General features: G+C 37.0%; 1 protein-coding gene across 11 annotated transcripts in view; it reads left to right on the top strand.

Moving 5' to 3' along the window:
- The window catches only part of CDK12 (cyclin dependent kinase 12), a 63,618-nt gene continuing 38,436 nt past the window's right edge, over positions 1 to 25,182 (top strand). For 8 of the 11 annotated variants that reach the window (XR_015147638.1, XR_015147636.1, XR_015147635.1 and 5 more), the window contains exons 1-8: positions 1 to 1,626; positions 6,267 to 7,151; positions 13,268 to 13,444; positions 14,343 to 14,482; positions 15,030 to 15,200; positions 18,327 to 18,516; positions 23,998 to 24,054; positions 24,432 to 24,533. Coding sequence is in view for 4 of the 11 variants with exons in the window: in XM_086357893.1 (XP_086214019.1) it covers positions 581 to 1,626; positions 6,267 to 7,151; positions 13,268 to 13,444; positions 14,343 to 14,482; positions 15,030 to 15,200; positions 18,327 to 18,516; positions 23,998 to 24,054; positions 24,432 to 24,533 (2,768 nt within the window). In the remaining 7 variants the exon portion in view is untranslated. The remainder of the gene's footprint in view (positions 1,627 to 6,266; positions 7,152 to 13,267; positions 13,445 to 14,342; positions 14,483 to 15,029; positions 15,201 to 18,326; positions 18,517 to 23,997; positions 24,055 to 24,431; positions 24,534 to 25,182) is intronic. The other 3 variants (XR_015147640.1, XM_086357894.1, XM_086357892.1) reach the window with 1 other exon arrangement.

The raw sequence follows: 25,182 nt of genomic DNA, 5'->3' as shown, positions 1-25,182 counted from the left end.
AGTGCCGTTTCGGTTTAACCTAGTGTGTGACTGTGAGTCTGTGTGAGGGGCCGAGTGTGTGAGGTACTTAGGTGAGGCGGAAGCTAGAAAAGGGGGTCCCTCAGGAGCGAGGGACAAAGGGGGCGTGAGGCACCTAGGCCGCGGGACCCCAGCGACAGGAAGTCGCCCCGAGCCGGGCTACCGGGTAGGGGAAGGGCCCGCGCAGTCCTCACAGGGCCCCAGAGCCAGAGTCGGCCACACAGCACCGGGCCGTCGGCTTCCTACTTCTTCGACCTCCCCGGCGTCTGGGCCTGAGGATTGGCTCGGCGTGGGGAGGAGGAGAAACAGATTCGGGCAGCTACTCGTTGTCTCGCAACTCCACTGCTGAGGAACTCTCATTTCTTCCCTGGCTCCTTCACCCCCACCTCATGTAGGAGGGTGCTGAGGAGACGGGAGGGAGGAGGAGCCTGGACTACCGTCCCTTCCCTCCCCACCCCCTTGTAGGGGCTCTTTGGTAGGCGTGGGGCTGGGGGGGAGGGTGGGGGTTACTTTTTGGAGTGCTGGGGAACTTTTTCCCCTTTTTGAGGCCAGGGGAAAGGGAATGCCCAATCCAGAGAGACATGGGGGCAAGAAGGACGGGAGTGGGGGAGCTTCTGGAACTTTGCAGCCGTCATCGGGAGGTGGCAGCTCCAACAGCAGAGAGCGTCACCGCTTGGGGTCGAAGCACAAGCGGCATAAGTCCAAGCACTCCAAAGACATGGGATTGGTGACACCCGAAGCAGCACCTTTGGGCACAGTTATCAAACCTTTGGTGGAATATGATGACATTAGCTCTGATTCCGATACCTTCTCTGATGACCTGGCTTTCAAAGTGGACCGGAGGGAAAATGATGAACGTCGCGGGACTGATCGCAGCGACCGCCTGCATAAACACCGTCACCACCAGCACCGACGTACTCGCGACTTATTAAAAACTAAACAGACAGAGAAAGAAAAAAACCTGGAAGCCTCCAGCAAGTCGGGCTCGACGAAGGACCGGATATCAGGAAGTTCAAAGCGTTCAAATGAGGAGAATGATGACCACGGGAAGGCTCAGATCTCGAAAAGCAGCAACAAGGAATCCAGGTCATCCAAACTCCATAAGGAGAAGACCCGGAAAGAGCGTGAGTTGAAGTCGGGACACAAAGACCGAAGTAAAAGTCATCGGAAGAGGGAAACACCCAAAAGTTACAAAACCGTGGACAGCCCTAAACGGAGATCCAGGAGTCCCCACCGGAAGTGGTCCGACAGTCCCAAGCAAGATGATAGCCCCTCCGGAGCTTCTTACGGCCAAGATTATGACCTTAGTCCCCCGAGATCTCACACCTCTAGCAATTACGACTCCTACAAGAAGAGTCCGGGAAGTACCTCTAGAAGGCAGTCAATCAGCCCGCCTTACAAGGAGCCTTCTGCCTACCAGTCCAGCACTCGGTCACCCAGTCCCTACAGTAGACGACAGAGGTCTGTGAGTCCCTATAGCCGGCGACGTTCTTCCAGCTATGAAAGGAGTGGCTCTTACAGTGGGAGATCACCCAGTCCCTACGGTCGAAGGCGGTCCAGCAGCCCTTTTCTGAGCAAGCGCTCTCTGAGCCGGAGTCCACTTCCCAGGTGAGCTATTTGTCTAACAGTCCGTTCTTTCCTACAGTGGCTTATGAGGAACTGGGGATTAGACCTGTTAACATTTTGTGGAAGCCCCCAGTGTTTGGCATTGTCTAGAACATTTTGCTGTTGGCTAGTCATAATGTAGGTGAGACTGCTCTTCCCCTTAACCCAGAATTGAAGAGGAGAGTTCACATGCCTAAAGCTGCTAAAGGTAGGTACTTCCAGTGCTGGGATCTTCAGCTGTAAGCTCCTATGTGAGAAAAAATCATAGGCTTCTGCTTACCAAATGCATGGAGTTGATACTGGTTCTCAGAGTTTATCCAGTTATTTCGTTTGCTTTGTCTTAACTTTTTGAAATTCACTTTGGAATTAGTGCTTTAGGCTTCATTGGACCTGATTGGAGATTTCATTTGTGTTATTTGAGGCTGTTTTCCTAGGTCATCTACCACTTGCGTTGTCCACTGTGTCTCCAGACCTGTAAGTTTATTTCCTTATAGATAGTTTTTTTGATAACTTACAAAAGACTCCCATCTTTGATGTTTCTAGTGGGAATTAAACTGATTAGCTCTTCCCTTTTATGGTATAACCTGGCAGAAATTGGTTCCAAGGATACTTTGATTTTCTTTACAAGCATCACCACTATCTTGTGACCACAGCAGTTTTCAAAATCTTTCTTTTAAAAAATGCTAATAGTATCTTCACTGTGATATTTTTGGTGATAAAGACATGTTAGTTTGAAATTTAATTGTTGGAGTGAATTGTATACAGAAAACTGTTCTTGTTCCTAAGTGATGAGGTGTATGTACCTCCCTCTTTATAGTCTTACCATTTTCCACAAAAGGAGAACTTGAGCTTAGGAGTCACATCTGAGTGGAATCCTAATCTTGTTTTGTAACCTTTGGCATATAATTTAATTTCTCTGTGTGTGAAATAAGAGTAATAACTACCTAGTTCTAGAGTTGCGAGGTTTGATTAGTAAATATGAGTGCATGGCCAGGTACAGTGCCTGGTCAGTAAGTTTTATCAGTGAGTGAGAAAAATGTTGAAAACTAGTAGAGAAATTAGAAAAAAATCCATGCCATGTCTTTTATATGTCAATGTGAGTAATTTTTGCTGACCTAAAGCTATAATTTTTCATAAACTAGTTTGAATTCATCAAGTTAAAAGAGTTCCTAGCTGTCAGAGTATGAAGTTCCTTAGGCTTTCCCCCTCCATTTTATTATTGTAGTCAGGACTCAAATATGTACCACCTAGATTCTACAATTAATACTTGATATACATTTTATCATTTCTATCCATCTCTTCATCAAGCCATCTTCATTTGTTTTGATTCATCTCAAAGTAAGTTGCATATATCAGTATACTTCACTATAAACACTTTAGCATGTACACCATTAGCTAGAGTTGACTTTTTTTTTCTGGAGGAATGAGAAGTAAATTTATATACAGTGAAGTAGATGTCTTAAGTGTACTATTTGTAAAATTGCTTAGCTTTTTTTAAGGATGCCTAAGAAATAGTCTCAGAATATTTGTTTTCTTGAGGGAGTAGTTTCATTAAGGCTGTTCTGAGAATTTTGATTGTTAGGGGGTTTGAGAATACAGAATTGCATTGAGGCTAAAACAAGTTTCAGTAAAAACAAGCTGCTTTTGCAATAATTCCTTTTGGGTTCAAATCTCAAGTTCTCTCTTCCTGTACTCAGTTGTAATTAGTGCAGTAATGGTAAAAATAAATCAAGAAAGAATTGAAAACACAACATGATCCTATAGGACACAAATATAAACACTAATAATCTTGGAGTCACATGCACATTTTTAGTTGGCTAGTAAAGAGCATTACATGTTTGTAGGTGTGTGATATGTGCATACGTACATATTTTTCCTCATTCAGTTTCTTAGGGTAGGGAACATATAGATCCCTTTTATGGTCTTCTCGTTTTTTTTTTTTTTTTTTTTTTGCCTTGAGAGAAACAGGCAGAATTAAACAAGCAATATCATTTTTAAAGACTGAAAATGCTTTGAGAGAAACTTTGAAGATCTTTGCATCCACCAAATTAGTAGTGATTAATAGTAGCAATTTCATTTCAAATGGGTGGAATCTAACTTAATTCAGGGAAAAAATACATTTGTTATTGAAGACAGTTTTGTTCACTGTTTGAAGACAATTTACCTATTTGTTGTCCTCTTTTTACCCCCTTTTTCCCTTAAAGAGTGGATCTGGACCTCAACTTTAACATTATGTAACTTACAGCCATCCAAATGTCCTATTACAGTAAGCTTCTGTTCAGAAGTTGAAGGATTTGTAGCAGAGTTCTTTAGGAAGATTTAGTCATGCGGAAAGATTAAAGAAACAGTGGCTTGTAGGGCATGTTTCTGACATTACTTAGTGTTTTCCTGAGATAATGTTAGTTTCAACCCAGTCTGTAATTTAGAGAAAGCCTCTTGTTTTAGCCACTTTGTTTACAGAGGTATTAGTTTTCTTAAGAGTAACTGGGTATTTAGTAAATCCATTTAATTAGTTTCATTGTCTTGTATCCTCATGTTCATATAAATGTTGTTGTTTGATTCCAGTGATTATTTTATATTTTAATTAACTTTTGGAAGAAAATTTCCAAAAGGCATTATGGGTATAAGAAAATCATGACTAACATCATGTGAGTTGTTTCCCCTACCATGTATATGCTATTTGTTTTGAAACATTTTGAATCACATCAGTCTTACCAATGATCAGCCATAAAAGGGAGATATTGAAGATCTGAAATGGGAACAATTTGTTTTAGACTATTGGGCAAATTATGTTTTGTCCAGTCATACTTGACACATTGTGTGCCTGCTGAGTTCCTTCAGTTGTGTCGGACTCTTTGTGACCCCATGGATTTTAGCCTGCCAGGCTCCTCTGTCCATGGGGATTCTCCTGGCAAGAATACTGGAGTGGGTTGCCATGCCCTCCTCCAGAGGATCTTCCTGACCCAAGGGTCGAACCTGCATCTCTTATGTCTCCTGCATTGGCAGGCAAGTTCTTTACCACTAGCACTACCTGAGAAGGCCGGTAATACATTTGACTTTATTAAAGAGCAAAAAGAATTAAGAGGGGGTTGGATTTTAATTTAGAATAATCTGCCTTTTAGATTCCCAGATTTTACTTCCCAATCCTTTCTTAATAATGGAGAAAATAAGTTGAACATGCAATAATACCTTGCTTTATGAATTTCTAAAATGTTTATTGGAAATCATTTTATATTTGAAAGTACTAGAAGCCATCATAGTTTTAAGAACATCTAATAAATTATTTTGGCAAGACAGTTTCTCCAGTTTACATAGTTTGTAAATCCTAAGTCTTGTATCTTGAGAGTTTGTTTAGTATAGGCACAACTTAATTATAAACTGGGGATTCAGGAACAAAATCTTTTCCTGGGATTTCTCAATTAGATAGCTCTCTAGTTTAAAATTTTAGGTTTTGGTGAAGTGTGCTAGTTACTACGTTTAGCATTAAGTATGACTTTTAAAAATCATGTTTTCACTTTATCAGATACTTAAACCAAAATTCTAAAAGTAATCGTGAATATGGATATTTTCTAACATGGGAAAAAATATCCATCCATCTTTCAGTTGAATAAGTAGTGGATAATTTTTAGATTATATGACTGAAATATGTTACCATGAAGGATTATTTCCTTCTAATCCATTTTTTAGAGTAAAGAACATTTTTAAATTTATAGAAAAATTCTGAAACTAGTACAAAGAATTCTTTCATATCCTCAAACTCAGTTTCCCCTATTATTATTATCTTACATTTGTTATAATTAATGAACCAATATTGATACATTATTACTATTATTATTATTATTTGATGGTACCATCCAGTCCCATCACTTCATGGCAAATAGAAGGGGAAAAAAATGGAAGCAGTGACAGATTTTATTTTCTTGGGCTTCAAAATCACTTCGGAAACGGTGACTGCAGCCGTGAAATTAAAAGACACTTGCTCCTTGGAAGGAAAGCTATGACAAACTTAGACAACATATTACAAAGCAAAGACATCACTTTGCCGACAAAGGTCTGTATAGTCGAAGGTATGGTTTTCCCATTAGTCATGTATGGATGTGAGAGTTGGACCATAAAGAAGGCTGAAAGCCAAAGAATTGATGCTTTCAAATTGTGGTGCTGAAGAAGACTCTTGAGAGTGGGTGCCATGGACTGCAAGGCAATTAAACCAGTCAATCCTAAAAGAAATCAACCCTGAATATTCATAGGAAGGACTGATGCTAAAGCTGAAACTCTAATACTTTGGCCACCTAATGCGAAGAGCCAGTCATTGGAAAAGGCTCTGATGCTGGGGAAGATTGAGGGCAGGAGGAGAAGAGGGTGGCAGAGGATGAGATGATTAGATAGCATCACCGATTCAATGAACATGAATTTGAGCAAACTTCTTGGAGATAGTAAAGGACAAGGAAGCCTGGTGTGCTGCAGTCCATGGGGTCGCAAAGAGTCAGACAGGACTGAGCAACTGAACAACAACAACAATCTATTTTTAAGACTGCTAAGTACTCAAACTGGGTTTTTTTAGTTACAGTTCTTCATAGTTTAACTAATCTGTTTTCTTCCGTATTGCTGTAGTCTATTCATTTATTTTTTTTTTCTTTTTCCAGTAGAAAATCAATGAAGTCTAGAAGTAGAAGTCCTGCATATTCAAGACACTCATCTTCTCATAGTAAAAAGAAGAGATCCGGGTCACGCAGTCGACATTCCAGTATCTCACCTGTCAGGCTTCCATTGAACTCCAGCTTGGGAGCTGAACTCAGTAGGAAAAAGAAGGAGAGAGCAGCAGCTGCAGCAGCAGCAAAAATGGATGGGAAGGAATCCAAGGGTTCACCTATATTTTTACCTAGAAAAGAGAACAGTTCAGTGGAGGCTAAGGATTCAGGCTTGGAGCCTAAAAAGTTACCCAGAGGTGTAAAATTGGAAAAATCTGCCCCAGATACTGAACTGGTGAATGTAACACATCTAAACACAGAGGTCAAAAATTCTTTAGATACAGGGAAAGTGAAGTTGGATGAGAACTCTGAGAAGCATCCTGTTCTTAAAGATACAAAAGTACAGGGAACAAAAGACTCTAAACCTGTAGCACTGAAAGAGGAGATTGTTACTCCAAAAGAGACAGAGACATCTGAAAAGGAGACCCTTCCTCCTCTTCCCACAGTTACTTCTCCACCTCCTTTACCAACTACTACCCCTCCACCACAGACACCCCCCTTGCCACCTTTGCCTCCACTGCCAGCTATTCCACAGCAGCCACCTCTGCCTCCTCCCCAGCCAACATTTAGTCAGGTTCTTTCTTCAAGTACTTCAACTTTGCCCCCCTCTGTTCATCCAAGGACATCTACTCTGTCCTCTCAGGCAAATTCTCAGCCCTCTGTACAGGTTTCTGTGAAGACTCAAGTATCTGTAACAGCTGCTATTCCACACCTAAAAACTTCAACGTTGCCTCCTCTGCCCCTCCCACCCTTATTACTGGGAGATGATGACATGGATAGGTAAGTACTGTAGTTAACTGGGAAATTTTAACCCTCTTGATCTAAGTGTAATGTAGTTTTTGTTCTCAAGGCTTTGTCAAAATGGTTCTGATGTGTGTCTGTTTAGAATGCTTTCATGAATAGGAAGTGCCTGTGATGTTAGGTTTTCAGTGGAAAAAGTCCTTATGTATGACATGATTAGGAAAAGATAATTATAATTTGAGGTCTAGTAATCCTTTTTCTCACGAGTATTTATCAATAATTTTGATTGAAAGTTTTAAAAATCATGTGTTTTTCTCCTTGAATTTTTATGTTGAAAATTTCAGTATTACATAGCTGCAGAAAAATTAACACCTGTATGCCCTTCAGCTAGATTGACCAGTTAATTTTTTACCATATTTTTTTAAACTACAGATATTATGACTTTTTTGAATAGTTTAGCATGTCTCTTCTAACAAGAACACTTTCCTGTATAATCATAATACCTTTATCACCCTAAAAAACATTCATTTATTGAATAATATCAGTAGCATATCAATAATAATAATATTAAGATCCTAAGTAGTCCCAAAAATGTCTTTTATATCGACTTTTTTCCATCTTGATGCTTTAAAAAAATTATCCTTAAGAAGCAAAAGAACAATATGTAGAGTCTTTGCTAATTAGAATATAAATTCACAGTGTGGTGATAAGAAGAGCTCTCATTTTAATAATCCTTTTGACTATTGAGACCTGAAATGATTTGAAACATGAGTCTGATTTCATGGAAGACATTAGGAAATATATTTGTTTAATTTCTTGGTGGACTTAGCTAGGCAAGTACAACCAAACAAACTTGAATCAGCAGTGACATATACCATGGCAGTCTTCGGATTATTGTTTTTCTATGGAGATTCTGCCCTCTTGTTATAGAGAATATGAGTTTCACTTAATACAACAAGTTTTCGTTGTAAGCACAGAAATAAATATTATCAGTCGTGCATCCCAGATCAATTCCCAAGCTTCTGTTACTTTCCAGGTGACAGCAGTAGTTTAAATAGTGATACATTTCAGCCCTTTAGGTCTATAGTTTTTCAAACTACTCTCTGTGCTTTTTTAGAAGGTGCAAGTGCAATAAATGATGGGAAAAGAGACTATTTAAATGAATGGCTCCATTACTATATATAGTGGTAAATATTATTTTAAAGAAAAATTCCACATGCTCTTTCTAATATTAATAGGTATTAATGAATTCTGCCATATCCTGAGAACTACAAATGAGAAGAAAAGAACCTGAAATTTATGTAGGAAAATTTGTTTGAGGTACACAATATACTTACCATAGATACAAAATATATATTTTTGTAGTTTTGTTGAAAAAGAAGTCATCCAGAGGGAACCTAGGCCACTATCTTTCCATGAGAACCTTGTTTAAATATTAGTTTACATAGTGGCTAGAATCATATCAGTGTGGCTAGGAACCTTCCTTTTGAAATGTTTACTTGGCTAACCAAGTAGACATTGAACCTATCTACCATGAGTCAGGGTAGAGTGCAGATTTGCAGATGTGGAACAATTTTGATAGAAGGCAGGTAGAGATTTCTATCTTTCAGATTGTAAATGAAGGGTAAAGTAAGATCATTCAGTGCTTATTTGAGTATGTGTAGCTGTCTTTAAGAACACTCGCAAGAGAGAAGTGAGAAAAATTATTTTTGTTACATATTCTGATTCCAAAAGTGTAACTGTTTCATTTAATAGTCCTTATTAAAGGTAGAAAAATGGAAGTGAAGATTTCTTCCAATATCAATTTTATTTTTTCACTATGTACTAACTTAAAATTCAAGATGGCTTTTCTGTTTTTGTCTTCATTTACTTATTTGGTGCCATGAACCAGCTGCACCTTTCACATGAAAAACATTTGTTTATTTAAAAAAAGTTTTTTTTGGCTGTGTGGCATTTGGGACCCTAGTTACTCAACCAGGGATCAAACTTGTGCCCCCTGTATAGGAAGCGCTGAATCTTAACCATTGAACTGCCAGGAAAGTCCTGAAAAAATAATTTTATGTAAGAAGACTTTTTAGGAAGAAATCTGAACATTGTGAATGGAACTTCTATTCCTCTGTACTTTATCTCATAGGAGGCTGCAGGAGCTTAAATGTTGAGAATGTGACTTATACATCTTTTTATCGCCTATAGTATTTTAAACATAAGACATAGAATGTAGTCATTAAATACTGATTATTTGAATAAGTAAAACTGCTGAAGGAACCAAGGCCAGGCTTGTGTGAAATGAAATTGGGCATGTAGTTAAGAAATTATTTGTTACATGGATGATATAAAGGTTGTATTAGAGGATTTGTCCTTTTGGGAAAAGAATTAATCTCTCTTTCAAACGTGTGTGTGTGTGTGTGTATAGTATGTATATTGAGCAGAAATATATAAACCCAGGTATGAAATAGAAGAGTGAATTTAATTAATGGTATTTGCAAAAACCTTTCTGATTCACAGTCTACAATTATTATTTCTAGAAGCAAAGACTTCCAAACATCCGCTTTGATATAATGCATTCTTCACAGACATAGCTGGTCATGGGGATATGCTTCTTTTAAGGAGATCATCCATATATGCAGCTAAATTGCTTCAGTTGTGTCCGACTCTGTGCGACGCTATGGACTGTAACTCCCCGCTCCCCCAGGCTCTGTCTGTGGCTCTGTCCATGGGATTCTCCAGGCAAGAATACTGGAGTGAGTTGCCATGCCCTCCTCCAGGGGATCTTCCTGACCCAGTGATCAAACCTGCATCTCTTATGTCTCTTGCATTGGCAGGCAGGTTCTTTACCACTGAGCCACCTGGGAAGTCCAATCATCTGTATACTCTTCTTTAAATTTTCAGTTAACCATATAGGGTTTTTAAAATGTTGTTTTCTTCTCTTGTTTTTTTTGGATAGCGTGGTTCATCTGGAGTTTTATCAGACTTGGGTAGAGTCTACAGGATTCTTAAAGGCTGTATTTTTAAAGTACTGAACTCTTGTATAAAAGACCTATTAAACGTTCAGGTTTGAATTTAGGATTTTGCTAATAGAATGCTTGTTTTCTATTTTTATTCTATTAGAATGCTAATAGAAAGTTTTTAATATGTTCATTCAAATTTTAATAGACGTTTATAAAAATAAATCACTTTTTAAACAACCTTCTTTAAGAGGAATGAGATAAATGGCCACATTTAAAGTGCATGTTTAGTCACCCAGTCTCCTCTATCCATGGGATTTCCCAGGCAAGAATACTAGAGTGTGTTGCCATTTCTTCCTCCAGGGGATCTTCCCAACCCAGAGATCGAACCCATATCTCCTATGTCTGCTGCCTTGCCGGCAGATTCTTTATTCAGTGAGCTATCAGGGATGGGGATATTTAAAGTAGTTTATTTTAAATTTTGAAAATTACAAAAATTAATTTTGGGGAATTCCTTGACTTTTCAGTGGTTAGGACTCCAAGCTTCCACTGCTGTGGGCCCAAATTCCATCCCTGGTCAGGGAATTGAGAACCTACAAGCTGTGTGACATGGCCCAAAATAAAGCTAATTTTCTTTTTTTGTAGTTCATATGTAAATTCATATTTTTTTTATTAACAGTAAAGACATCTCAGAGGCGTTTACGTTGTACCTACAGAATAAATTCCAGCATCATAAATTCCAAGAGACTATCCATATTCTAAAATTTGAGCACTCTGGGATTTGACAACTTTTTTTTTTTTTTAATTATACACAGGCATTAATGCAACTTTGTCTCCATGAGTGAACCCATCTGCTGGTATAAATGGAGAAGCAGGAAATACTGATATTGATAGGGTCAGTGTGTTCTTTCTGGTACTGAATCTTCAAGTAATGACTTGCTGCTGCTGCTGCTAAGTCGCTTCAGTCGTGTCCGACTCTGTGTGACCCCAGAGACGACAGCCCACCAGGCTCCCCCGTCCCTGGGATTCTCTAGGCAAGAACACTGGAGTGGGTTGCCATTTCCTTCTCCAGTGCATGAAAGTGAAAAGTGAAAGTGAAGTCGCTCAGTCGTGTCCGATTCCTAGCGACCCCATGGACTGCAGCCTACCAGGCTCCTCTGTCCATGGGATTTTCCAGGCAAGAGTACTGGAGTGGGGTGCCATTGCCTTCTCCGACAATATTTCTTCCACTATGTTAGACCCTTTCTGTATCTACCATATGTTCTCAGAACTATATAGAGCTTTATTTTAGTGAGTACCCTACACTAAAGGCTAAAGACCATAATATTTCTAAGCATTGCAATTTTACCATTTTTATTTTATGCATTATTATTGCAAGGTTTTTGGTACATGTGGAATTTGTTGAAACAAAATTTAACCTCTGTTTAACTTGTGTGCTCTAAACTGGTAGTACATATCCCATCAAACACGCATTCTTTCTTGAAATAACAGACTGAAAAAAGATGTAAATGTAAAATATAGACTGAACTTACGTGAAATGATGGTGAAAGAATTCAGTTAATTTAATTCTAGTGACACAGAAGCAAGCTAGACTTTATTTTTGAATCATGAATTGAATTTTATAAAAAGTATTTTGACATAGTAGTTGAAAAATTAGGAATTTTCTTTTCTGAATGTCTTAAAAATTGGGGAAATTTAAAAAATCTATATGACATCCTGACCCAAGAGTTTTCTCGTAACAGACTTTGTTTCAGGGTAGAAAAATCTTACTGCAAGTTGGTGTGTGTTCATCACTATCAGTAATTTAACAGAAAATTTCAGATGATCGTTTTGCTCTACCTTGACTACCCCAGTTCTGGTTAATATGGTACAAACTAGATTCTGTTATTTTGTATGATTTTTGAGATTAAAATGATGAAAAATAATAGGAAGTAGTAGCTTTTGAGATTGTGTTTCACACACTGAAGGTAGCAGTATGCTTTAAAAAGATACATTGCAAGGGATAGCTGTATTATCCTTAGATGTGTTTATGGTTCTATGTAAGTATTTATGAAAGTTTTCTCTTAATAACCACTTGCTGAAAAAGTAGAAGAGGTTCCTACTGTGGTTAGGATTCTCAGATGCTTTTTAATCTTCTGATACTGTGATGGAATACAAAAGACTATCATGGTTTTATCTCTAGACATGAATTAGTATGCTGCCTATTTTTCCTGAGGACATGCATAGCGCAAAATCCTTTTTTTACCCATAAGTAGAGGTGGTTAAAAAATTAGATCTGAAAGTTGAATTTTCTAATCTATTCCAGAAAAGCCATCCCTTTTGTTCCCCCACGGACTATTATAATTTGCTGGAGAGGCTTTCTGCTGCCAGTACTTTGTTGTTGTTGTTTAGTCATTGTCGTGTCTGACTCTTGTGACCCCATGAACTGTAGCCCATTAGGCTCCTTTTTCCAGGAAATTTCCCAGGCAAGAATACTGGCATGGGTTGCCATTTCCTTCTCCAGGGGATCTTCCCAACCCAGGGATTGAACCCGTGTCTTTGGCATTGGCAGGAAGGTTCTTTACCATTACCATTTGAGCCGCCAGTGCTTTAATGATACTAAAATAGTCTCTTGGACTCGTTCTTTTTAGATTCTTAGTTTGAGAGTTATTTATCCATTTTGGGTGGTTGAATATGATTGCCTTTTCTTCCCAACCAGTAGAATAAATCATTTATTTTGATCTCCAGCTTAGCTGTATTTCTTACAAAACACTCTAAAATACTCTTTGCTTTTTCCAAGTTTCTCTCCACATCTTTAGTAACATAGTAGTATTACACTGTTGGGCTTTCCATCATTATTGAAATCTTTAGAGGAGGTTTGCCATGGTGCTTTGCAAATTTAAGATTATAACTTCCTGTATTTTATTTCATCTCAATAAAAATCCAGATAGCCTCTTCAGGAGGACATTAAAGAGTTTATTAAAGTTTCTACAAATAATATCCAAGTTTTTTTGTTTTTTTTTTTAATATACTATAGATTTCTTTTTGCAAAATCCAAGTCTCTTGAACTGTGACTAAACTCCATTTCTTTATGTTATATTACAGGGGCTTTTCGCTTAAAAGTAAAATCTTTTTAACCTTTTAATAACCAGACATTACAATCTTTGAGTTTTATTTGCACATTCTTTAAGTAATTGTGATCTTTTTCTTTTTTTCCTCTCTGTTGTTTAGTCCGAAAGAAACTCTACCTTCAAAACCTGTGAAGAAAGAGAAGGAACAAAGACCACGTCACCTACTCACAGACCTCCCTCTCCCTCCAGAGCTCCCTGGTGGGGATCCATCTCCCCCAGACTCTCCAGAACCAAAGGCAATCACACCACCTCAGCAACCATACAAAAAGAGACCAAAGTGAGTTTTTGGCAGGATCCATCCCTACCTTTGGACCATAACCTACACCATTAGGATCATAGAGGATTGGGCCTAGTGTAGATCTTGCTTTATTTTCACGGATAAAATTCTTTCATCTGCATCCCCAGATACTTTGTCATGTTTTTTAGAAAAGTAATAATTTCCCAAGTTCAAGTTTACCATGAACATTGATCCCATGGTATCTTTTGAGTTCATACTACTTAGAGTATTAAAGAAGAAAGAAATCGTTATATTCAGAGGATGTCAATCATGTACATATTAATGAGGAATTAATAGATGTGGGTTTTTTTTCCCCTGAACTACATGAGTTGCCATGTCATAATGTAGTAGAATCTGGGTTTGATCTTCTGATTGTTAGCCGCCTTCTCTTAGTAAGAAAAACAGTTGCCGTTTATTGAGCATATATTATTGCCAAAGTTTTATATTTTACTTTTATAGTAACCCTATGATTTAGGGATTATTTTCCCATTCTATAGTTGAGGAAGCCAGTAAGAAGTTAGAAAATAAGCAGCAATTCTATTATTTGATCTTATGTCTTCCTGAGGCCAAAAAAAGAAAAATCTCAGCCACTGTGAGAGACTGTTTACTATTTATTTTATATTATTTGATTCCTGCCTTTTTAATAAAGAAACTGATAAAAGACCCAGGAATCAGAGAAATCATCATAAAAGAATTCTGTTTTGTTCTTTTTGAATACACTTAGGGAATTCCTTGGCATGTTAATACTCTGAGCTTCCACTGAAGGTCATGGGTTTGATCCCTGGTTGGGAAACAAGTTTCCACAAACTGTGTGATGCAGAAAAAAAACAAAACAAAACACTTAAATTTTTAGAGCAGCTTTTTTGTTTGTTTTATTTTTTTGTTTTGCCTTTTTTAGAATTTGTTGTCCGCGTTACGGAGAAAGAAGACAAACAGAAAGTGACTGGGGGAAACGCTGTGTGGACAAGTTTGACATTATTGGGATTATTGGAGAGGGAACTTATGGCCAGGTATATAAAGCCAAAGACAAAGACACAGGTAAATAATGCCAAAAAATTCTAGATGTCAGAAGGTTAAAAATTTAGCAGTACTGCTGCTTTAAGTGGATTTAGCAAAAGTAAACTTTGAGTTCTAATTTGGTCTCCAAAAGTTACAAAATAGACCAAAATTTTCCAAAAGCATAATATAATTATTACCCTCTAAAAGCCTTCCTTCTGGTTGTCCAGTGAAAATGTTTTGGGGGATTTAAGAAAAGGTAAAAATAAAATTTGTAAGTTGCTCTTTGTTTGGTAAGGAGTTAGTCCTTGAAAATAAAATGAAGTAGTTGAATTTTTGGTATATTTTAATAATCCAAAATTTTTAGGCCTAATCGAATATTGAATTAAAATTTTAAAGTCATTTAAAAATCAAAGATAAGAAAGGGGACCTGGGGATTAAAAAAAAAAAAAAAAACAATATAAAATATCTTGCATGTAGCATTAAAGTAGGCATTAAGTTTATCAGAGCAAGAGCATATATTGGTTGATTCATGATGGTGGCCAGAAAATGCTAATTATGATAAAACTGTTTGAATTTGCTGTAACAGGAGAGCTAGTGGCTCTGAAGAAGGTGAGACTGGACAATGAAAAAGAGGGCTTCCCAATCACAGCCATTCGTGAGATCAAAATCCTTCGTCAGCTGATCCACCGAAGTGTTGTTAACATGAAGGAAATTGTCACAGATAAACAGGATGCACTGGATTTCAAGAAGGACAAAGGTACTAGCAAAGAATCATGTTTCTGTATGGTAGATTGGTACATTTTATTTCCCTTTCTTGTTTGCATGTTTGTGTTTTTTAACAGGTTGTACTAAACAAATCCAGCTTCTTTAATTCATATCAAAATTAAGATGTTAATACATTGCTCTTATGCTGAACAGTGCGTATTTTATAAAATGTCCATCCATCCTCATCAGTGTACTCTTTGGAAATGATTGTTAATCATTACAGTTAAAGTGCTGTAACACCTAATAAGGCGAGCACATAAAAAAATGTAAGGTTCTCCTCCAAGCAACATTTTGAAGTGTTCTTTTTGTTTTTTTTTTTTTTTTTTCACAAATTATAATAATAGTAATGAAAGTTAAAACCCAGATTAGACAGTTATTCTCATTTTTTCATCCTTCTTTCATTTATGCTGTGCTTAGTCACTCATTCATATCCAACTCTTTGCCACCCCATGAACTGTAGCCCGCCAGGTTACTGTATCCATGGGGATTCTCCAGGCAAGAATACTGGAGTGAATTGCCATGCCCTCCTCCAGGGGATCTTCCCAATCCAGGGTTTAAACCCAAGTCTCCCACATTGCAGGCAGATTCTTTACCATCTGAAGCCACCAGGGAAGCCCAAGAATACTGGAGTGGGTCGCCTAGCCCTTCTCCAGGGGATCTTCCTGACCCAGAACCAGAACCAGAACCAGGGTCTCTTGCATTACAGTCGGATTCATTACCGGCTGAGCTACTGGGAAGCCCTCCTTCATTTATAGGCATCTTTTTTTTTTTAAACGTAGCTTTGTGCTCATACAGTTCAGAATCCAAAGCAGGTGTTTCTAAAACAATTTTCTTCAGGTCACATTGTGGTTTTCCTGGATTTGTAACTTGTCTTTGGGGAATAAAATTGTTGTAGTCTATCTATGACATCCAGCCAACTTCTGTTAAAATAAATCTGAAGGTTTAGAAATGGGCAGCTGTAAAGAGATGGCATATGTGAATATAGCCTGGGATATTAAGAAAATATGATTGAAATACTTAAAATTAGGAGGGTATTGGTTAAAGTTAAGTTGGACTTCTTTACAGAGCCTCAGAGGTATTAGCATTAAGGGAGTAGTATCTCTTGAGTTTGGCAGAAGTAGTTTTAAAGAAAAGGAAATTCTGCTTAGATAAATTTATGAAAATTAGACTGGAATAGAATTAAGTATACTAGGTATATTTCTGGGTGTGTTTTTTAACCTTTTCTGATTATAAAAATAATACAGAGTAAAGATGCATAAAAAAATGTTAACTGGTTGCTTTTGGACAGGTGCTTGCTTTTATCCATATCATTCTGTACTGTATAAGTAATTTACTATATACTGTTCAAATTCTTTTTCTTAAAAAAAAATCATAAAATAATGGACTTCCTTGGGACTCCATGCTTTCACTGAAGTGGGCATAGATTCAATCCATGGTCAGGGAAACTAACATGCTGTGCGGAATGGCCAAATAATAAAATTTTTTTTTTAATCACAAAAAAATAATGAATGGATGTGATGCATACCTATTGTGGAAGAAATGAAAATGTAGATGAATAGGAAAAGGAGAATGGCAATCACTTCTCACCCACTCCCTTCCAGTATACTGCCATCCATAGACGATCACTATATAGTGTTAATATTTTGGCATATTTCTTTCTAGTACTTCATAGATATTGTATTTATTTTAACATAACTGAGATCAAGGTATATTTAGTGTTTTATAACTTGCCATAAGCTATTTCCTGTATCATTAACATGTTTTAATGACTGTGCATGAAGATAAATGAATCCAAATTTAATTTCACCAGTCCTTGTTGAGCAATTAGTTGTCAGTTTAAAAATATATTATAATAGCACTGCATTGAGGATCTTTGCATAAATCTTTGCATTTTGATTTATTTCTTAATATAGTTTCCTAGAAATAGAATTATTTGGTGAAAGGAATTTTCATATTTAATTGTAGATTGCATAATAATTTATGTCCCACCAGTGAGTCCCATCTCACTTAATCCTCCATAATGTTGAATTTATCTTTTTAAAAAACTGTCATCTGATAGGTGAAATATGAGTGATACCATTATTTTGGATTGGTATTTTTCCCTTAGACAAGACAAGACAAGTTTTTTCCCTTGTCTATGAATTTTACTTATTTTTCTCTTTCTTAAGTTGTCCCTTTGTATCCTTTATCCACTCTTTTGCAATTTTAGTGTTTTCTTTTTTTGTAGGAGGGCTTAACTAAAGCTAAAGTATTCCTTTAATCCAATGGTGGTTAACTTTTTGACAGTCATGGACCTTTTAAAATATCTCATGGATTCATTCTTCAAAAAAACATTTAAAAAAAAAAACATTTAAAATGTTATATGCTATTTCAGGGTCCTTGAAGCCTACCCTCTAGACTAAGAATCCATACCTTTATGTTATTGAGAGAAGAATTTTAGACTGGATAGATTATAGTATAACTAGGTCTAGTGTTTCTTATGTTACAGAATTTGCCTCTATCATGTACCATGCTGAAAGTGTACAGATAATGTGGATTTCAAATCTTTTACAATTCTCTTAGGCTTTTACCTTACTTTTAAATGTAGGATGTTGAATTGGATGATTCGTTTTTCTTTCAATTCTTAAATACTATAAATTTCATTAATAGTCTGCACCCCTGGCATATTATGTGAGTGCTGTTAGCACTTCTGTAAAGACTTCTACAAAAGTTGTCTCAGAGTGTGTAACAAATGGGCATGGTTGTATGTTACAAATAAAACTTTATTTACAGCAGTAGACAGAAGGGATTTGCCCCAAGCAGTCTGTAATTTGCCAACTGATTTAGATCATAAAAGACTAGTTATACAGCCTAATTGGGGGAGTTGTCCCGTTCAAGACGTAAGTAGTCCAAAAAGCACCAGACTGTGGGTCAGAAGATTAATTCAAATAGTAGTTCTGTTATTTATTATTAAAATAGGCAAGTTACTCCATTGCTGGAGTTTTAGTTTTTTCATATATAAAGTTAAACATCTTTTTCTAGAGAGCTAATGGTCAACTCCAAAATTATATAAAAATTAAGGCATCGTTATTTCAGCATCCTTTTTCTCTTTTCTAAATTTTTTCTTCATCCTGTGTAGGAGCCTTTTACCTTGTATTTGAATATATGGACCATGACTTAATGGGACTTCTGGAATCTGGTTTGGTGCACTTTTCTGAGGACCATATCAAGTCATTCATGAAACAGCTAATGGAAGGATTGGATTACTGTCACAAAAAGAATTTCCTGCATCGGGATATTAAGTGTTCTAACATTTTGCTGAACAACAGGTAACATAGTAACCATATGAGGTTAAGCATTTTCTCCCTCTCTTCTGACACCCTTAGTTTCAGCTAATTAATTAAAGAGTTATAGATAGACCCAATAATGCAGTATTTGTGTTTATGTACATCTGATGTCTGTACCTTAGGAACAACTTGTGATGGGATACTTTTATCAGCAGTCTCAGACTCAGTCTTGGTAAGAAGCTAAAGGAGATAGGATTGTAAAGGTATTTTTTATTTTATTTGTAAAGGTTTTTTTTAATGCAAACATTTTAGAGAATCACTCATATCCTACAGGAATATTCAGAGAGCTTTTGCCATAGTAATACTTTTGTGGTCCTAGGCAAATTCCTACACACATTGAGTTAAGGAAATTCTCCTTTGTTTCATTGGGAGAAACCTGCTCTTATAGCTGCTTTTGAGACTTTCTTAGTTATCGAATTTCAGAGTAAACACAGATGTAGTTGGGGACTGACCATTCTGCCAACACTTCAGTTTAGTTCAGTTCAGTTGCTCAGTCGTGTCCGACTCTGCGACCCCATGAATTGCAGCATGCCAGGCCTCCCTGTCCATCACCAACTCCCGGAGTTCACCCAAACTCATGTCCATTGATGCCATCCAGCCATCTCATCCTCTGTCGTCCCCTTCTCCTCCACTGCCAGCACTTACTTCTGGGTTTTAATAATATAGACAGACAGGAATTTGGTAAAGAACAGTGTTAATCCTTCAGAAGTTTTTATCATCTGCTTCTTTCCTCTTTGGCTATTTGCTTAAAGTGAATTGGTGATATCATTTGTTACTTACAGTAGCCTTGAGTAATAGCCCTACATATTGAGGAATAAAAAGCAAGTCTGGGACCGTTGAAATAAGGCCAGTGTTGGTTCTGTAGGTAATTAGGCTTTTTATAGCCATCTTTGTCTGATGCAAGGAGTTCCAACCAGTCCATCCTAAAGGAGATCAGTCCTGGGTGTTCATTGGAACGACTGATGTTGAAGCTGAAACTCCAATACTTTGGCCACCTGATGCAAAGAGCTGACTCATTTGAAAAGACCCTGATGCTGGGAAAGATTGAGGGCAGGAAGGGAAGGGGACGACAGAGGATGAGATGGTTGGATGGCATCACCGACTCAATGGACACGAGTTTGGGTAAACTCTGGGAGTTGGTGATGGACAGGGAGGCCTGGCGTGCTGCAGTTCATGGGGTCGCAAAGAGTCGGACACAACTGAACGACTGAACTGAACTGAACTTGTCTGATGCACCCTTTGTATTAAATATTTCTGTTCAGTTCTGTTTAACAAACATTATCTATTAATTGATGGGAATATAGAATGACTATGACATGTTTCCTATCTTTGTGGAGTTGGGTGACCAGCTCTTCAGGGTTGCCCAGGACTGTCCTGGTTTTAGCACCTAAAGTCCCATGTTGGCTGGTTGGTCCCTGGAGAGTTGCATTTAGTAGGGAAGCTAAACAAATAAATTGCTTATTTCTGTAAACATTTATTAAACTCTCCCCCACCCCCAGATTTGGGAGCATCTGGGAAGATGTGATTTCAAGGAATGAATAGGCATTTACCAGAAAGAATGACAACAGAGGGTCACATTTCTAGGCAAAAGAGATTGAATTTACAAATTCACATTTGTAAATTCACATTTACAAATTCACAAAATTTACAAAAGCACATAAATGTGAAAATAACATAGCATGTTTGAAAAACTGGAAAAGGAGTCAGTATTGCTAGGGCAAGAAGAGTGAAACACAGTGGCGAGATGAAGCTGGGCAGTTGCGAGGAGCTGATTTAAATTTTATTTATAAGAGACAGCCATTAAGAGGTGCTGGCTAATTTTTTGTTTTCAAATTATATAATTAATGCATTTCATTAATTGTCCAAATTACTGTAGAATTATTATTTATACTTAAATACCTTTATGAGATAAAATGTGATATTAAAAGATTCCTTTCTGTCACTATATCTGTGACCCACCATAATTCTTATTAAAGCTGCACTTGGTTAAAACCATCTATATATACAGTAATAAGGCATCAAAAACTTTAATGATGATGGCTATCATCTTGCAGTTTTCTGGACTATACTTTCTTCTGTTCTTTTGCTCTTCTGTTGGGGGATGTGTCAGGCTAGGAAATAATTGCAGTCCTGTTTGGTGTCCATTCTGGTGGGTCTAGCCCCTGTCTGTCCCTAACTTCCCAAGTTCAGGAAGCTGGTGAGCTTCTAGACTAAAGTGAATTTTCTTTTCAGTTTTCTAAGCAGGCTACAGGAGTCTCATAGTCTAGTCTGATCCAACCAGCCTCTATTCTTGCTGATTTAGTGTCTACACAGAGACTTTTGAGTGAGATGGCGTAGAGAGGAGTCCTCAGCTGGATGAAGGAGGGAAAACAGTCGATAAGAGAGGGAGGAGGGCGGGGTTGGGCTTCGTGATATTTATCTTAATTACACAACTATAAATAAAACCAAATTATTTTAGATATAAGAGAGACCAATTAGTCTTCTGCTTTAGAAAAGTCACTGAATGGTCACTATATAGGGTATGGACTGGGGGCACACAGACTTACTAAAAATGTCATAAGAAATGGTCTGAACTTAAACTAACCAAGGCATTGCTAGTAGAGGATGGACAGCATGGACTTGGTAGATTAGTAGACTTGATGAGAGAGTAAATGGTGGGGAATCAGTGTACTCACAGATTTCTCACTTGAGAAACTAGATGGGTGGCACAGTGGTCAATGTAGGGAATACAGGAAGAATAGGATGCATGAGGCAAAAGAGGAAACCCCATACTCTAATATATTCAGGGTACTATAATATATCCAGGGTAGTGATACCAAGTAAGGCATATGATCACATGTGAGTTTCAAACTAGCAGTGTAGATTCAGGAGTTACTAAGCATAGAAAAGATATGAGAAGATGAAACCTGAGAAACTGGTCAGATAGATCAGAAGAAAATAAGGAAATATCATGAATGCAAAATTAGCAGGTTTAAGGAATGCATGGAGGTTTAAGGAATGCATGGCTATAGATGTCAGGTGATGTAAATAGGTTTTAAGACCCAAGAAGAGAATCTGAAAATAAAAAAGGTCAGTGGTGAAAGTGTGGGGTAAGTGGGTGGGTAGCATAATTAATGGGAAGGTGATTGTAGTTGTGACTTTGTTTTTATTAATTTTTTATTAAGGATGCAGAGCTTTGAGCATATTTAAATGCTAAGGAAAAAGAAAATAAAGAGGGGAAAGTTGACGATTCAGGAAAGAACCAAAGTAATTTAAAGGAATGAGGTTCTAGAGGAGATGACATCAAAGCCAGAAGTGGTAGTATGGATTATCCTTGAACAGGAAAAGAGATTGACACATTTTTTCTGTAATTGAAGGAAAAGGAGAAAGCAAGGTTAGAGGTGTAAATAAGTATAGGTAAAACAATGTTAAATAGCTCCCACCTAACAGATGACATCTGTTTCCAGTGAAGAAGGTTATCTACTGAGAGTAAGAGGGTACGGGGATGGATTAGGAAATAAACTAGGTTCTGGTGATACTTAGGTCTAGCCTTATTTTCCATAACCATATATCTATTACTATTTTTTTTAATACATTTTATCATTTCCACCATCTTTTTAAAAATTTTATTTAAATTTAATTAATTGCTAATTTTATTCATTTATTTAGCTGTACTGGGTCTTTGTTGCTACACCTGGACTTTCTCTAGTTGCAGTGTACAGTGGCTACTGTCTAGCTGCGGAGTGCAGGCTTCTTCTCACTGTTGTGGCTTCTCTGGTTGCAGAGTTTGGGCTTAATAGTTGTGGTGCACAGGCTTAGTTGCTTTGCTGCAAATGGAATCATCCCAGAGCAAGTATTAAACCTGTGTTCCCTGCATTGGCAGGCTGATTCTTAAACCACTGGATCACCGAGAAAGTGCCTCTATTGCCATTTTAACTTTTAAGTTGTACCATAGTAGAACTTACCTTGAGTCTTGGGATCAAAGTAAGGATGCCAAGGAATTTGAGGAACCCTTTTTGTCTCAATATAGGACTCAAGACAGCTATTTCTTTCCTTTTGCTTTTCTCAGAAATTGCTTATAAATTGAACTTAAAATGTGATGAGGTATGGGACAAGTGGGTAAGGTGCCCATAATCTTTACTAAGAATGTTGAGTTGATTTAATGTAAAATTTTGTTGCTAGTAGTTACCTGGTTTTAATATTTTGTCCTATTGCTCAGATTTTGAGGAGCACCTCGTAGAATAGCCTTTTTTCCCCCTCTTCTATCTCATTTTTTCTGCTAGATCTGAGCTATCAAACCCCTGAGATATCCCCAGTCCTTTAAAAAAAGTCAACTGACTTTTCATTGCCCAAGAGGTGACACAAACTGTACACAAAAATTGAGATAGGTAGATTAATCCAACAGTTAATTATGGTTTTTAAATAGTTTCCCAGCATTTTGTGTTGCATTTTATTAAAATATTACTTCATTCAATGTCAAAGGAAGGATATTTAGCAGAGTGAAACATGGATGTGGTCTCTTTAACATCAACATTATATAACAATTAACATTTTGCTGTATTTGCTCCCTTATTTTTCTGCCTTTATAACTGAAAAAACACAAAATATGGACTGTTAGAAAATAATATATAATAATTCTGTCAGAGTATTTAGAGTCAAACATACTGATGTAATTTACTTTAAAATAGTAACTTTAAAATAGTAAAGTAAATTACATCAGTATGTTTGACTCTAAATACTCTGACAGAATTATTATATATTATTTTCTAACTGTCCATATTTTGTGTTTTTTCAGTTATGTCAAAAATATCTTCTGTAGGGAGTTCCTGGAAGTCCAGTGGTTAGGCCTTGGCACTTTTACTGTTGTTGCCCAGATTCAATCCCTCGTCAGGGAACTAAGATCCAGCAAGCCCCATGGCGTGGCCGGAATAAAAAAACAGTCTTTTGTGGAGCTAATTTGTTCAAACCAGAATCAGTCAGGGATTATGAATTGGATTTAGTTGTTAGGCCTCTTAAATCTCCCTTAATCTAAAATAGCCCATTCAGTTTTTTCCCAACCATAAGTATTTAATCTAGCAGGTTCTTGTCACTTTTGTTTGCCAAGAAATAAAAGAAATATTTAGTTAAGGAATCATATCCAAAAACATAATAGTAGTCTAAAAAAAACTCCCTTAGGCTTTGTGGAGTGGTGTGGTCAAAGAAACTTAATCTGGGAGAGTTACCATTAAGAGCAGAACTAAAAGGTTAAAATTCATTTTTGTAATTCCTTTAATTCCTAAATTAGCACTTGACTTTTTTTTTTGGTCTCATCTTGTTGCATATGGGATCTTAGTTCCCCGATCAGGAATTGAACCTGTGCCCCCTGAAGCAGAAACTCCAAGTCTTAACCACTGGACTGTCAGGGAAGTCCCAGCACTTGACTTTTTAAGTGTAATTTGGAAGCTCCTGTTGTTACTTATGAAAATAATTATTTTTGTTTTACAGTGGGCAGATCAAACTAGCAGATTTTGGACTTGCTCGGCTCTATAATTCTGAAGAGAGGTGAGTCATTCATCAAAATTACATATGGGAAATAGGAAAAAGTCCTTTTTATTCTTGGATATGTTAGTATTCTGTAAATTGCAGTAACTGAAGAGTTCCATAATTTTCTAAATGTGTTACCACCTAGATTTTAGACACTTAATTCTTTCTGATTTCTTGAACCTGCTTTAGACTGAAATAAATCAACCCAAATTGGAATGGAAGTTATTTCTTCATCATCTTCCGTCAAGCTTACTTTTGAACTGTTAGGTTGCTATGGAGCTGTTTTGATTATCGCATCTCTAATTGACAGCTGTTTTAATTTGCATTTAATTATACAAGTATTTTTCATCGGAAACCATTGTAAATTTATGTCATGGTTATATTTTACTTTTCAGCCGTCCTTATACAAACAAAGTTATTACTCTGTGGTACCGACCTCCAGAACTTCTGCTGGGAGAGGAGCGTTATACACCAGCGATAGATGTTTGGAGCTGTGGGTAAGATTCCTTTCATCTTTTTTTTGTTTGTAACTCACATACTGATGAACTTGTATCATGTTTTATCTCTCCATTTGTTTTTTTGCAGCTCTTCTTTAAGTTCAAAAGAATAGGGATCAACTTTTAGCCAGAGTTCAAAGAAATCTGTTAAATATTTCTTAATATCAGACACATAGTTTCAAATAGGATTCATAGATTGCAATTGATATCTCATCTTTTAATTATAGATTCCCCCTCCATCTCTCTTAGGTCCCCCCTCCTTATAATTTTTTTTTAGAAGAAATTGGTTTATTTGTCCTATAGAGTTTCTCACCATCTAGACTTTGCTGATTGCATCTTCATGGTGATTTTTTAAGCATAGTTCTCTATTTTTATTTCCTATAAATTGTAGGTGAATTCAGGTCTGATTCCCAATACCCACTGACCCTGAAACTATTTTACAGATGGTTTTGTGTACTTCTGACAGATCACATAGTCACTTGTATATCCTAGTTGGGGGTAGGAAGCGGTGGGAGCCTCTTGTCCAGAGTACAGGCAATAACTGGGTGCATTATCTGTAGAAAATTTAAAAACAATTAAAAAAATCCATTACAAATTAGTCAACTTTTTATTATTCTCTTACACAGGCAGTTCTAAACAATGTCTAATA

Source organism: Bos grunniens, chromosome 19 (genome assembly GCF_055505025.1).
Source record: "Bos grunniens cultivar Pamir isolate PY7600 chromosome 19, Bosgru_T2T1.0, whole genome shotgun sequence".
Taxonomy (NCBI): domain Eukaryota; kingdom Metazoa; phylum Chordata; class Mammalia; order Artiodactyla; family Bovidae; genus Bos; species Bos grunniens.
Note: the sequence above shows the minus strand (reverse complement) of the source record. Positions and strands in the feature narration are given on the sequence as shown.